General features: G+C 35.3%; 1 protein-coding gene across 1 annotated transcript; it reads right to left on the reverse strand.

The window, feature by feature from the left end:
• Window positions 1-517: 517 nt before the first annotated feature.
• Window positions 518-10,413, reverse strand: LOC125662886 (GTPase IMAP family member 9-like). The gene is made up of 4 exons (XM_056147012.1): window positions 10,306-10,413; window positions 10,112-10,202; window positions 4,014-4,808; window positions 518-3,420 (listed from the first exon to the last, which is right to left on the reverse strand). The coding sequence occupies exons 3-4, from the start codon at window positions 4,561-4,563 to the stop codon at window positions 2,660-2,662; spliced, it is 1,311 nt and encodes a 436-aa protein (XP_056002987.1). The 5' UTR covers window positions 4,564-4,808; window positions 10,112-10,202; window positions 10,306-10,413; the 3' UTR covers window positions 518-2,659.
• Window positions 10,414-16,609: the final 6,196 nt, after the last annotated feature.

A 16,609-nucleotide genomic window follows, 5' to 3' on the forward strand; every position in this document is an offset into this window, starting at 1 on the left:
TCTATCAAAATTTGCATATATTTTGTCGAGGATGTATATTGACCAAATTCCCGAAGAAAAATATGTTTAGCGGCCTTTCCCAGAGTACAGCCATTTCTAAAAATAGAACATATCACTTTAAAACAAGCAGTGTTAACATACATACATTTCAAGGCACTGTCTTTATTTAAACGATAGAAATATGTTTCTTTCATATGAATTGCAGAAAATGAATTGCATATGACTGTTTTCAATAATGTTTCATCTACTGAACCATGTTCTTGGTTTCAAGGTGATGAAAATGCACGTATAGTAGTGCAATTTTGACTAATCATAGCCTACCATATCCGGAACATTGTGTTTTCAAAAACCTTCAGATTTTTTAAACATTTCAATATGTTTTACCTGTACACTCCAGCAATCATTTGACATAAGAAGTAAATAGGGTAGCGGATAATTTGAGAGCCCAATGACCCCCTCTAGGTTAAAAACTTTGTAAAAACGCATATTGGAAAATGGTGTCTAAAATTCCTATCTATGCAAACATGTTTTATTCATCATTTACATTACTAGATTACCATTTCAAGAAATATTACTAGGTGGTGTTTGAAAAACAGTTTAAGACATTAAAGCTTCAAATAGCTAAAAAAAAAAAAAAAACCAAACACTTTCATTGATTGCTGTAAGCTTTAGGGATCGGGCTTGAAGTTAGAACAATCCTAACTGTACTATGGAGTTTACTAAATCCATAGCCTACATCACATGAACACTGACATGACGTCACAATAGATGAAAAATTATGTCGCCAGATCTAGTTGGAACAAAGTGATGGAGATCAGAATGATTTTTACGTTTTTAACGCTCATTCAGAGAATGCTAACCTATGCTCAAGTTACAAATTTTGGGAAATTCGAATATTTTAAAACATGCAAATTCTGCATTCCTCGCCCACTTGGTAATTTTTAGTTCCTGCTAGTTTTTAACAATACGATACAGCCATGTGATGTGAGTGTTAACATGTAACTACTGCGTACATTCCGAGTCATTTTAATCAAAATATCAGTAAAGGTCATGTCCGGCCAGGAAAGTGTTTTAGATAAAGAAAATTACATTACGGACACCCATGATCCATACTGTTCGTACAAGAACACAAAAATACGACACCTAGGCCTAGATATAGTGCCTAAATATTTGACAAACCTGTCAGCGTATTATCTCAATTGAACACCCTGAAATCATTAGACACAACAGAGTTATGCACATACATTGTACATGTATATGCATACTTATTATGGATTCGGAGGGCCTCGAAAGCGATTTTAATTTTGTCGAGAGGTCCGTGTTTGCTCAACTATCTATTTTGTATTGCTTATAGAAGTCATGATGAATGTCGGTCAATCCGGTCCCAGTCGATCCGGCCCCAAGTCATTCCGGCCACAATTACCGTAGTCAGTCCGTCCCCATATACGTTTTATAGATATTTTCTGTTTATAATTTATGTAATGGGGTGGGAAGTACATTTATGTTTTATAAATGATGAAACATTGTTTAATATGATAAATAAAAAATGTATTAATTCATCAAATTTCATTTAAAGCAATACAAGTTAAATTAATTCAAAATAAACGATCAAATAGAATAACATAGACAATTTTATTGACAATTAATTCATTATCAAAATTTGATTTGAGTGGCACGTTTGCTATTTATTATTTCCTCATACTTTTAATACTCAAAATTTACATGATGTAATATTTTAAAACAAATGAAATGTGTAGGCATGAGGATTATATTAGTCAATTATTGATGTATTATATTAGTCATATCGATAGGTGTTAATATTAGTGCAGACTATTGTGATAGTTGAAAGTACCGCCAGTTAATTACAGCTTGTATTGCTTTAACATATAGCAATTATCACTTACAAATTGAAAAAAAAGATATAAAGAAATACAAATTCTAGAACTCTTAAGTGTCTGCATCCGTAGTGTTCCAAACAGATAACGTACACGTCACGCACATGTACATGTTACAAACAAATCTTTAATCTAAATCATGGTTATAATCACTACAAACAATATAATCATATTGATGTTTGGATGAAAATTATAGCATTAACTGTAAATAAGAAGACAGTAAAAACTTTATAAACCTGGGGGCCGGATTGACTGGGGCCGGATCAACTAGGGACGGAACGACTTGAGGACGGAACGACTAGGGGATTGATTAGTTTTGGGGCCGGAACGACCTGTTACCAGTCATGATATTGGTCGCTGTTCGTTATATTCATCTTTCATGAAAAGGTGAAAATAACGAACAGTGATCAATTTCATACTTCCTACAATGAATACAAAATGAAGAGCTGAGGAGATTCTGATTCTTGGACATACCTGAAGTGGAATCGGGTATCTAGGAGAAGTAAGCATTCTCTGTCGCCCGGTTTCACCAACCGCGTATATGTATCATGCAATATGAAAGAAAAGTGTCCTGTGCATAGAGCATAAATGATTAGATAACAAACATACCTACGTCACTGGAAGTCAAGAAAATCTTGCACATAATTACAGTCAGATGAATACAAAGTTTCAAAGTTTGTCTTTTAACATCCTTGATAACGACAGAGAACGAAAACTAATTAAGTCGCCAAATGAAAAAAAAATGACAATAATACATGAAGTTTTTATCTACAATGTAAGGTTCTTCTGGAAAGGAGTTTAGAAGCTTCAGAATCATAACTATTAAGCTCATCCCTCACTTTCTCTCGTGGGTGTTTTCCATGTAAAAGCACGTTATTAGTGTCTTGCATCAAATTCTCTTCCCTTTCTTTCATTGCGTTTTCTGCTAAATCATATCTTTCATTTCTAAAATGATCTGTGGCATTTTGTAAAATAATATCCCTTATCTTTGTTATCAGATCTTGAACTTGTCTTTCGTTTAGCTTTTCACTTTTGTTATTGAACGCAATACATCTTCTCTGACATTTTATAAGAATTTGGTTTAAATTAGATGGTGCTTTCTTTACAAATGTTTCCAAAGAACCATGCTTCTGTTGTATTTCATCTCCGTGAGAAAATATGAGAAAGAAATAATTCCACATTTCGTGTCCAAAATAGGTTTCTAATTTACTTATTGTTTTCTCGTTGTTTTGTGTAAATCTCCCGGCTTGCACTACAAACAAAATTGCATGCGGCCCCGGCGCAGTTAGTCCGACGCATTTCCTTAATTCTCGATCGCAATCTCCATCACTCAGTTCTATAATATCTGGGGTATCAATCACTTGTAGAATAATTCCAAAGCGTTCCTTGGTTCCTCTCTTGCAAGTATGAATTGTTTCAGATGATGAAAAGCAGGATTTGAATTTCCTGTCATTTAAAATAGTGTTCCCTGTTGCACTTTTGCCACTTCCAGAAAGGCCAAACATAATAATTCGCAACTCATAATCTGTAAATGAATTGAATAAATTACTTACAAAATACCTTTGATATCATGTACGCATGTTTTTTTTTAATTTACTTAATTAAAATGTCAATATTTTGTGCGCTTCGTAACGCTCGAAACATCAATATTGATGTAAGGAATGAAATGAAAAGTTAATTCAGCAATCGGATTTTAAGCTACATGTAGGTTGGGGAAGTCGGTGCTTCATAATTTGTCGCAAAAGAGTAAACTACATGAACCTCAAACCAATTGATATATGAAAAGCCATTGCTTAATATGTACACTCCTGATAATTTCAAGCAAAACAAATGCTTATTGACATTGACATGGAAGACGAACACATCAATTTTGAATTTTTATCCGAGACAATAGTTTTCTAAACAAATCAAATATTTGTTCTGAACTGAACATAATCACAACATGCCCTAAAAAATAGATTTCCTAGTGTAAAGAAAAATATGGAAATAATCATTTAAGAAGACATTCATTGAAATTATATATCTAAATTTATTTCATTCTGCTTCTTGATAGAAATTTTATAATTTTACATCATTGATTTTGTTGACAGTGTGTTGATGAATGCAAAATGAACTCACCTGTTATTGATATCGGTCGAAAAGGCTTCGTTGTTACATTAAAATTCTCTGCTTTGAATATCTTTGCGAAGCTCCTCAAAAGAATCTTTAACATCAACCCCTTCCCTTGATCAATCTCCCTGTTGGTCGCATTATCATTTTCCTCTGGTGTGTCTTTGTTATAGAGAAGACGAAGGTAGTTATGTGAATTTGTGATAATCCTTTCTGCTTCTTCATAGAACGTATGCTTAAAAGTATCCGCTTTTTTACAAATTTCCTTGTCTATTAGTTCGAGGAGATTCTTCACTTGTTTATCTCTTTCAATGCCTTTTAGATGATTGTCAAAATATATCAAATTATTATTGCACTTACAAAGAATATTACGAAGTTGTTCTGGTATTTTTCTGCAGTTTTCTGAAGTTTCTTTTGGTCTTGTGAAAATTATAATCAAGTGTTTATAAATTTCTTCTCCAAAGATTTTCAAGAACTTTTCGAAAGCCTTATATTGTTCCGTTGTCAAGACATAAGGTCGAACAACCATAAGGAAAGCAGTGGGTCCGGGCTGAGTCATAGCAATACATTTTACAATTTCTCGTTGGAATGTGCCAAGTTCCGTCACAGAATCAAATATTCCCGCTGTATCAATTACTTCAATCTTTCTTCCAAATCGTGTTTTCGTTTGTTTGCAACAACACTTGCTGGCGTCATCTAGCAATGAAGTAAAAGCATCATCGTCATCTAAAATAGTGTTGCCTGTGGTGCTCTTCCCGGAACCAGTTTCACCAATTAACACCAAACGAAGTACGTCACTTGGTCCTGTAGTTGTAGAGAAAATATGTGCAAAATACATCAATCGACTTTGGTGTATTAGTTAAACAACTTTAATGTATAAATGGTGGGTAGTTCCAAAACAGAGAGCATTATCTTTAGAGTTGTATTCGTTCTTTTTGTTTTCATTCTTTCTTGTTGCTACTTTTCCCATCGTCTTGCGTCGATTTCATGCAGCTTTTATTTATTTATGTTGATACTTGGAGTTAAACTATGATTGTGATTTTAAAATAAATCATCTACGTGTATACTTATAAATTAATAAATTTTGCCAATGAAACACTTGCTCCAGAGTTACATCTTAAACCATTTATATTGTTTCATATAAGAAGTGAAGTCCGTAAGCTATAATAGAATCTTTCTTCATTACTAAATATTGTTAAATTGATTCAAAAACCTACATCCGTTTTCAATAAACTACCCTGAAATAGGAAAAATGAGAGTAAAGTGGTGGACACTCTTTGACGGATCTAAGCCATTTTTAAAAATGACATCTTGAGATGATACGATATGATGAAGTAAATTCGTTGTATATCAATGCTTCATTGTGATCTTCCAGAGAAATAATTTTTAATAATTGTTAAATAAACAAACATTTTAGAGTATTCCATGACAATACATAGTCCGCTACCGGTCGCAAACTGGACCGCAACAATATTCAAAGTTCAATATGTATGGTATGGTAAAGGGAACTATTGGGGAACCAGGATATGAATGGTTGGAAATCAACTACTATTCAAGTACAAAGACTAGATCAAAGACAAATTTATAATTAGGTTTTAAGTCTTTAACCAAGTCAATGAACTGTGAATTGTAGGTGATCATGAATAAATTAGCTACATTGTCGCATTACTATGCTGGAAGTTTTGATGAGTGTAGTAAAGGAATAAGAAACTTGGATGTAAACTAATAATTCATGCTATTTTTCTAAGTCCAAGGGCCATAACTTAGTGAAAAATCAACGGACCGAGATGAAATTCGAACTTGATCTGTAATTTGTTAGGGCAAAACAATGTACCAAATATCAAATAAATATCTGCAAGAACAGAGAAAAAAGTGCGGAAAACTGATCTGACGGACAGACGGACATGTTATGTTAACGTTGCTTAACGTTACAAAGTCATGACACTGAATGTCAACATATACACAAGTCAAGGGTTATTAATTCGTTACCTCGCACTAACCCTTGACACCAGTCACCATTCAAAACCTGGGCTTGAGATGGAGCATATGATAGGTTTGCAGCCTGTAGTGTGGAGCAAATCATACAACAGCTTTTATAATCGATCGAAAACGAAACTAAACACGCATGGCGCGGCATCTGCAATATGGTGTAGAATTTGTGACCGTCGATTGATTTTCGAAAATTTATTTTTTTAAAGAAACAATTAGATAAAGTTTTAGATTACAAGCCACATGAAAACGATGCATTGCCTAAGTATGTTTGTGGATTGTGTTTCAACATTTAAAATTGAAATAGACAATCGTTTACTTTATGTTTTTGCTCTTACCAAACTTGCATCTTAAACAAGGGAATTTCATTTGCTGATTTCCTTTTAGCTTATTGCGTCAAAAGATGTCCCAAATCCATGGTTTGAATGGTGATTGATAGGGTTAGTGCGAGGTAACGAATAATACATGTAACCCTTAACTTGTGAAGATGATTTATCAAGAGATATTGCATTTATATCATGTAAGTTTTAAATACGCTCCACCTACCCCATCTTATTTTTATATATAAATTGTCATTTTGCAACTGATCAACAAATCTGTCATTTCAAAGTTTATATCTGCAGAAGTTATCTATATTTCACACTGAAAAGGTAACAAGTGTCTCAATGATATCTAAGCCAGACGATCATTCTGTTCCACGTGTTTGAATTGTGAAGGAGCATCTAATGTTGAAATATTCAAAAACTTCTAAAATCCAAACCTTTATTTGATTCGTTCGGGTTATCATCAAAGATTCTAGTAAGTAATGGATTTTCTGTAAAATAAAATATACAAAACCATGTATATAATTGTTTATCAATACATTATATACATGTACATAGTTACGAATTTCTATATAATTTTAACTGGTTACAATAATGTAGCCCTTTCCGATTGTTTTGGGGAGAGGGTTACAACTCCTTAGAATCTCCGTAATGGTGCAGATGCGGGAGCAATTCACCTTCGCATTATTTGTCATTCTAAAGCTTTGGTGGCTTTCTTTAGGTAAATAAAATGATATTCTAATTGCTTAGTCAAATCATATGACTTTACAATATTATAGCATGATCTGGAATTGCCACGAAAGTACCTCTTATTATGTCTCCGAACACAAAGTGTCGGAGACATATTGTTTTCGCTCCGTTTCTTATTAAGGTCTTCCGTTCCAGACGGAAGACCTTATAGTGATTCTACTGTTTATTATTATTATTATTCTTTTTTTTTTCACTGAAGATTTCTCAGAGATGGCTGGATGGATTTTCTTGAAATTTTCAGGGATGATAGAGAATATAGATACCTCCAGACTTTTTTTCATTTTTTTGAAATTCACTTCCGTTCGTCAGATATGTCCGATTTCCGAAACGGTAAAATTGGACGTTTTTATTTCCCATAAATCTCGCTTGTGAATGAAGTATTTGAAATAATTTTGAAATATGTTACCTACACCGACAATATCTAAAGTAACCTCAAATATCTTTGTAAAATCTACTTCCGGTTGCGCGATTTCCTGTTCTCAAAATGAAATTTTGTTTACGAAATTGCTCAGCAACAGTTAAAGATTAAGGCACTAAACTTTCAGGAATGATAGATCATGACAAGTGAGATTGTCGAATATGGTTAACTTCGTCAACCGTCACTTCCGGACCTCACCGGAAGTGATCAAAGAAATCGAAAATTTCAGATTTTTTCTTTTGACGCAGAACGAACATTAGCTTATTGCTTCATTCTTGTTCTTTTGAAATATGTTGACCCTACCGGAAGCAAAAACGGCAACTTCCGGTTTTGTGAGAAAAAGTGGAAAAATTGAGTTTTTGACTTTGTCTTAAATCTCGCTTGTATATGGAGTATTACAAATGATTTTCTTGTATGTTATTGACATTGCAAAACATTGCAAATGTCTAGAGAAACGTAAAGTATTTTGGTGAAATCTAATTCCGGTCGCGAGATTTGCAGTCTTCAAAATGAGAATTTGTTCAAGCTAATATTCTGCAAATATGAACGACTGAAGTCTCAAATTTTCAAGACTGATAGTCAGTCATCAGTGTGTTTGCATCATGTGAGAATCGTACGTAGCCGTCACTTCCGGTCGTGACAGGAAGCCGTATAAAAAATATAATTTTTTGAAGTTTTTTTGGGACAGATATTGGGGCTATTATGGATGATGATTAGGTCTTGTTCATGTAAAATATGTACGACCGAAAAACCGGAAGTTGTCTCAAACATGTGTATTTTTGTCGAAAGCGAAAAGTATGATTAGTTGAGAATTATTAAGATGTAGAATGAAATATTTATTCGATTGGAGCTCTTCCGGTCATGACCGAAAGTGAATATAGACAACAGGAATCATAATGATTTTTTTTTTGTAAGGCGCAACGGTACATTTTGTGGAATATATTTTTGAAAATTCCAATGCATTTTACAAAACTGGAACTGAATTTGACTAAAGCAATCTGAACTGCAGTTTGTTTCTAACACTGATGACCTTAATATCAACGGATAATGTGTGAAGAAATAAAATTCAATTGTAATGAATGGCTTTTAAACTTCCAATCTCGACAGGAAGTAGTATAACGGAAGACCTACTCATTACTAGTAATGAGTTTCTAGTTATTCTTATTATTATGTCTCCGAACACAAAGTGTCGGAGACATATTGTTTTTGCTCCGTTTCTTATTATTATTCTTAAGGTCTTCCGTTCCAGACGGAAGACCTTATAGTGATTCTACTGTTTATTAAGGTCTTCCGTTCTTCACGGAAGACCTTATAGTGATTCTACTGTTTCTTATTAAGGTCTTCCGTTCTTCACGGAAGACCTTATAGTGATTCTATTGTTTCTTATTATTATTATTATTTTGACCAAATTTTGTGCAGGAGTTTTGTGCAAATGTTTCAAAATGGCCACCATTGAACAAAATGGCGGCCAAAAAACAAGTCCGTCGGATTTCAACCAAATTTAGTTTCTAGGGTTTATGGAGGATCCTGAGTGCATATCTGGCATCAAAAATTATTTCTGACATTGGGAGGTGTTCGGAGACATTTGTGTTGGTATCCCAACACAGTTATAGCTCGTTATTATTTTCTTCTTATTTTTCCTCTTCTTTAGTGAGAAATTTGTCCGCGCGATTTTATGAACATGCTTCGACTGATCCACTTCAAACTTTGTGAGCTGATAGAGGGTCATTAGGAGGGGTGCAATCAACTTTTCAAATTTTCAAAATGCCGCTGTTTCAAAATGGCCGCTGTTTCAAAATGGCGGCCAAAAAATGTCAAAAACTGAAGGTTGTCGGATTTCAACCAAATTCTATTTCTAGGGTGTTTTGGTGACCCCGAGTCCATTTCCACCATCAAAAATTATTTTTGAGCCGCCATTTTCAAAATGGCCGCCATATACTGAAATATTTGAAAGTGTTAAAATCTGTACAACATTTGGGTTCTGGGGTAAATGGAGGGTCCACAATTCATTTCTAGCATCAGTATTTCCTTCCAATCTATTTTCAGATTTTTCAAAATGGGGAGGTGCTCGGAGACATTTGTGTTGGCATCCCAACACAGTTATAGCTCGTTTGATTACTTTTTGTTTCTTTGACGTCCCATTTGAGAATTGTTCACTTATATAGAAACGTCATCAGATTTATGTTTTGACCCATAAATGCCCCTACTTGTCGTAGCATTGAGTGTTATTTATCATGCCAGGAGACCACCGTTTTTAAAGTCATATTGAGAAACTCGTAACAGTGGGTACCTGACGAAAGAACAATCACTATATCAAACGCCGTAGGTTTAAGGTGCATCATTACATAAAGATTTTACTTAATGGCTCGTTAACACAGCTCGTATGAATTATGATTTCACCATCGAAAAAGTGATACAAGCTCTCAATCATATTATTATCTTTTTTCTATAACAGTATAACATATTTTGTTTGCAAATAAGATAGTTTTGAGTCCAAAGTTTTATAAATCTGATGTGATGCATGATATGAATATTTAATACAACATGTCTAGATAAATACATATAATCAAGCTTGCAATATTAACTAAAGAATCCCATTTTCCTACAGTATCATCGGATGAAAATACCGATTTTATAAAACCGTGATATCTATTTCAAAATTAGGCATACCTGGATCTTCTAGTTGTCTGTTGAATTTCGACTTTGATTGATTACCATCTAAATCAAAAGAAGATATTTTTAAGCACTGCACTCAACGATTATAATGATCAATTAAGAGTATGTCACACTGCACCTAATAAAATTATTTTTCCATCCATACCTTTGGCGAGCAATCTTTCACATACTATAAACAAGTATACGACGAAAAAAATCGCTGTGCAGGGAATCAATGCAAAACAGAAGATGAAGGCTATCATTTCAACTTATCCTGAAAAAAAAGAAGGACAATTTAATGATCATTTTAATTGTGTATATCTCAATTCTCGACTAGAGTTTCTGGCATGCTACGCCACGCCCCCCCCCCCGCACCCATATCTATAAAGCATAATAATATTCATTTCATGCCTTTTTGACTTTAAAAACAGGGGCGGATCCAGGAATTGCGGTTACGGGGGGCGCCACATTATGAGGCAGGGGGCCTGGGGCCCCCAGTGGGTCCAGGGCAAAGCCCTGATGAGGGCTTAACCACCCGGAAGCTCCTAGATTTTACAGATTTCATAGGGCTTGAAATATATCTCCTATTTAGTCATTTGTACAATTTTGTATCATTTTTGATCAGCTGAAATTAATAAAATGACGCAAATTTCAATGATTTTTGGAAAAAATAAGTTCTCTCAATAAAAAAATTCAAGAAATTAAAAGATGTCATCTATTTCTCCGGGAGTGGAAGGAATTATTGCTTCTTTTATCGTTTAGTAAATTTTCCTAAACAAGATACCGCGATTTACCTTAAATTTGAAAATTTTAGGGGACGCGCGCCCCGGCTGCGCCCCCTTAAATAAACCACTGAAAAGGGTTATAATACAAGAGCAAGGTATATTAGTAGATAATTACAATAAATACTACGTAATGGATATATGATGATTCTTAAATATGCAGATAATCGATGATTTCAATAGTCGCATTTAAATTGAAACTAAATAGATATTCAGAAGGAGTAGGTCAACGTCGAACAGTACCTATACTGATGAAAGGCTTTGCATAATATACACATTATATATGTAACATTAATGCGATATGACTAATTTGGACTAGTCCTAAAGTCAAAACCCTAAGGTTGCAAAATTCATAAATTTGGTACATCCTTTCATTTCCTGTTTTTCCTAAATATGCAGTTAGTTTTATACCATAACAGCAAACACAAAGAATTCTTTCGAATGATAAAGACAATAATCACTATAATAATTTTGGCTCTACCCTGGAACCATAACCGTTACCCCGGAGAACATGAACTTACAATTTTGATAAAAGTTAACCTACTCCTTCTAAATATATCTTTCTTTGCAATTTAGTATCAATATCATTAAAGCCGATATCATTTAAATGTTTTCACATATAATACAAAGTTTTAGCCCCACCTCTACCACAGGGATCATAAAGTTTACAATGTTTGTTGATTGATTAATTGTATTTTGTTTAACATCCCTCTCGAGAATTTTTCACTCACATGGAGACGTCACCAATACCGGTCAAGGGCTTAGGCCTATGCTCGGCGCTTACGGCCATTGAGCAGTGAGGATTCTATAGCGTGCCACTCCTACTGTGACACGGATCATCCGTTTTAAAGGTCATCTCCGAGGACCCGTGACATTAACACCTGATGCCGAGCGTTTGGCGATGGGACTGTCACTTCCTGTGTTAACTACTTATGTCTGTCGTGGCCGGGATTGGAACCCTGACCTTCCGCATGCGGGGCGAACGCTCTACCTTTAGACCACCGCGGCAGTAGTGGCCTTCTTACTCTACATCACTATGCATTTAGATCTTTCTTACATATGTGCGATTGTAGAGAATATTTCTGAAAATTTGTCAATTTTTAGCAGTTTTGCCTCCCCCCATAAGGCCGTTTAGACACAGGAGTCCTGAAAATTACAATTTATCCCCCCCCTTGTCCAAAAGATGTTTCATACTAAAGGACATCCCCACTTTAGCTGTAGCTTGTGGTCCCTTTATCCATCCCTCTTTTCAAAGAAAAAAATGATTTATCTATTATACTTCTTGGTAACTATTAAAGACTGATGTATCTCCAGTAAGTGTACAGTGAAATGTGAAGATGACGAACAGTAATCAATCTCATAACTCCTATAAGCAATACAAAGTAGATAGTTGGGCAAACACAGACCCCTGGATATACCAGAGGTGGGATCAGGTGCCTAGGAGGAGTAAGTCCCATGTCGACCGGTCACACCCGCCTTGAGGTCTATATCCTGATCAGGTAAACGGAGTTATCCGTAGTCAAAATCAGTGTGCCAAGAACGGCTTAAAAATCGGTATGAAACATGTCAGAGAGCATTTGACCCAATGATAGGTTGTATTGACGAACTAGATCGTTATAACGACCGTATAATTTGCGAAATGCTGACTTCAATCGAGACTGTTGAAACCCTTATACCATCAACTTGTTGGCAGTAGCTTACCTCGATTTAAAAACTGACTATACACAGAACAAACTCTTGCGTATCGAATCATTTGAGAGATATACGTACCATTTGCAGGTGATAATGGAATATTGCTACATAAATATGGGAAGTTGACGATGAAAAAACTGAAATCATCCCGTTTGTCATACAGTTGAGTTGTCAGTTTGCCGTTAATGTCTACTTTCAATAAAATATCTAAGTATGAAGCAGAAGTGGACGACTCTGTAGTGTCTTTTATTTCGAGCTTACAGGGATATATCGAATCGACATATGAATGAAAGTTATTATTATTAATAGACAAAACGTCGTCGATATATCTAAATGTCGAATTGAAGGCCACAGCAAGAGATTTCTTCTCGAGTATAAGTTTTTGAATAAATTCTGCTTCAGATGAATATAAAAACAGGTCAGCTAACAAAGGAGGACAATTCGTGCCCATGGAAATTCCAACAGGCTGTTGGGAGACCTGTTCATCAAACACCACGAAGATATTGTCAATGAGGAACTCTAGCATATTCTTTATTTCAACTTCAGAGTACTTGTGCGTGGAGTTAGAGTGGTGTTTAACAAAGTAACTTTTTGAATGACTGATCACTAGATATGAATATTTCCGTTTTCCATTTTTGTTGAGGAAGCAACTGTCTATGATTTCAAAAAGTCTAGTCTTTAATTTATCATGAGGAATGGTCGTGTATAGTGCTGAAAAGTCCTAGGTTTTGATGTTATTAATTTGGGAAAAGTTTTGCGATTTCAAGTTTACTAAAAATTGTTTATAATTTTTTTTAGAATCCACATTTGATTAACACCCCTTCTGACATATGTAGTCGCACAGTAAGTTTGAAGTTTTTCCTTCACAGCTGTTAATATTTTCGTGAGGAGCAAAGATAGGGGGTTGGTAGAACACTTACTGGATCAAGCAATGTATCTTTGTTTGTAAGGGTTAAATTATGTAGTTTAGGAATCCAGTATAGGTACGGTAACTCATATTCATTCGACTCATTGATTGGGATATTAAATGTGTCTAAAACTGAGGCATCGTTTTGAAGAATTTCATCTTTTGAAAGGGGAGTTGGAGTATAAGTACGATTACAAAAAGTGGAATTAATGCCAAGTTCGTTTAAAATACAGTTGTAATAATGAGTCTTACAAAGACAATGTTGTTACTAGCTTTCTCAGCTGGAACCAAAATATATTCCTCATGTAACCTATCTAATACTTTTATCATTTCTGGTTTACTAAACACAGAAGGATAAATGATACGTACTTTTGTTTTAATATGTCTAATGCGGGATTTTAATATTCCTCTGATGCTCTTAACCCATTGTAACAATGTATCAAGTCCTTCTTTTTCATATTTAGCCAATCGTCTGTTTTGAACATATTTTATTGTACATACATGATAAACAAAAGGATCAGAAACAGGTTCAAGTAACTTACGAGTTCTTCTCCAATCGTCTGGCATAATCTTCGACAAAATTCATAATAGAGATGAAGTTCTGTCGCCAATTAAAAGACCAATGGTCTCTGTATTTAGGACCTTTTAGAATAAGCGATTGTAGGTCCTCATTTTCAACTATATCAACATCACCATTAATGACATGTCCAGGTTGATTATAGTTGAACGAAGATGAAGAACAAGAACACGTTGGTGGATTACGTATAAGATGGTCTATATCTAGGCACTGCAAAGTTTGCTTATAATTAAAAAGTTTGGATGCAATAGTAGAAATATAGCTGAAGGGTATACAGGGTGTAGACTTGAACTTGAAATAAGTTGGAATACACGACTGAGCCCTTTTATGACGAAGAATGTTGCTTATGTTGACGGCATCTGTTCCTTTGTTTGTAAATTTAGTAGAGACATTTTCTATAGTTATCTGGCCCAGAAAATAGATGATTTCAGTAGGAGTCCCAAAATCTGGCATTCAAATAAGGAATATATAAGCAAATCCAAACTACATTTAATTTGATCCAAAATATCGTTGTGTTGTATGACAGGAGCGTGAAGTTGGCATAAAATTGCAAAAAAATGCAAAAATCAATGAAAATTTTTAAAAATCCAGAGGGTTTTCCATTCAGAAAACATGCAGCCCATGCGTCGAGCAAATTTATATTCAAAGACATTTTTCATTTTCTCTTAATACACAATATATATTTATTTCATTTTGCTCGACGGATGGGCACACCTTTTCCTAAGCAATAATGTAGATGAAATTTAACAGTTATCAAGCTCTTTTTGAAAAAAGGCGGGAAGAACTCTTATTCATGACGTAATAATGCTATAAAATAAGAAATAACTTTGATTTAAGTTGAGATAGTATACCTGGCATGTATTTAACTTATTCAAAACACAGATCAAGCTTGAATCAAGACACATTTAAATCGGAAAATTTTGGGGGGCCTTTTTATGTACACAATCGTACCTTGTTCTTTGTCCTTTCCCCCCAGTGATATTGAAGATTAGGGTAGAAAACTAAGTTTGAAATAGATACCCTCATTCTGAAGCAATAGAATTATTACCCGAATTGATACGGTTTTCTCCTCCGTGGCCGAGTTGCTAGAGCATTGCGCTCAAAATCACACGACTTCTCACCTCTGTTCGGTGCGGGTTCGAATCCCGCCCGCGCCGGTAAGTGAGAAAGTTTTCCAGTTTACTTTCGGAAGGTCGGTGGTCTCTCCCCAGGTACATTGTATCTGGGTTCTCTTCCACCAATAAAGACTGGGCACCACCAGATAACTGAAATACTATTGAGTGTGGCGTAAAACAACAAAATAATCAATCTTCACGATATTTAAATTCACAACATTGTGCTACACATGTATTTATACTACTTGAACTTGTTAAAGTTCCCTAACGCGTGTGGGGCTATTCATAGATGATATCATAGGTATACGTACTTTCTAGATATATACTAGCGGAAAAAAGAAACTGAGCATTATGAAATTTAGTATAATTTTTCTATATTTATTGTTTATATTTATAAAATCTAAACAATCGATAAAGGTGATTTTTTGAAGAATATCGGATAGCACCCGACTCAGATGCACGGACGTTTTCATGGTTAGTGAACACATGTTGTTTATTGAAGTGTTCGTGCGCACTAGTTTTACTGGCCAATACTGTTTGGAGTAAGAAGTGTATAAGGTTTGTTTCGACACTATTCCTCAAGGAAAGTACTTTAGTTATGACAAACTTTACCCTTCTGTCATGCCACGACTCAGCGAAAACCAACGTAATCGTGCTGTTGGGATGCTTCAAGCTGGAATGACACAAACTATCGTAGCAAGACACTTTAGAGTTCATCTTAACACCATCCAGTCATTATGGAGACGTTTCCAACAATCTGGTACAACTCGGGATCGACCACGTTCTGGGCGTCCTCCTATGACGTCGCATCGACAGGATAACCACATTAGACTTGTGCACCTGAGAAATCGTTTCCAGACAGCAAGTTTGACTGCTCGTAGCATTCCTGGACTTCGACCATTCAGTCCAAGAACTGTGCGTAATCGTCTGCGCGAGCACAACATCAGACCAAGACGTCCAGCGGTGCGCTCAATACTGCTTCAACGTCATCATATCGCTAGACTAGCGTGGTGCGGACGACATCTGCGATTCAGAATATAGGACTGGGTCAATATTCTGTTCACTGATCAATCCAGATTTCATTTGGATAGCACGTTGTAGAGTGTATCGTCGCGTTGGGGAGCGGTACCAGGATGCTTGTGTTGTACAACGTCGACAATTCGGTGGAGGTAGCGTTATGGTGTGGGTGGAATAACAGCACGTGGAAGGACCCGTCTACAAATTGTCAATGGAAATCTCACCGGCGTACGCTATCGAGACCAAATTATTCAGCGCCATGTGATACCCTTCATACAGAGACAGCAAAATCACATCACTCTGCAGCAGGACAACGCAAGGCCACATGTTGCATGTGTAGTCAGGAAATTTTGTTCAACAGAATGTCGATGTCTTGCCTT

The sequence above is a fragment of the Ostrea edulis genome, chromosome 8, assembly GCF_947568905.1.
Source record: "Ostrea edulis chromosome 8, xbOstEdul1.1, whole genome shotgun sequence".
NCBI lineage: Eukaryota > Metazoa > Mollusca > Bivalvia > Ostreida > Ostreidae > Ostrea > Ostrea edulis.

Coding starts and splice junctions, on each gene's coding strand:
- LOC125662886 (XM_056147012.1), bottom strand. CDS start 4,563: ATGACTCAGCCCGGACCCACTGCTTTCCTTATGGTTGTTCGACCTTAT. Junction 3,421..4,013: donor TCGACCGATATCAATAACAG/GTGAGTTCATTT, acceptor ATTCATTTACAG/ATTATGAGTTGCGAATTATT.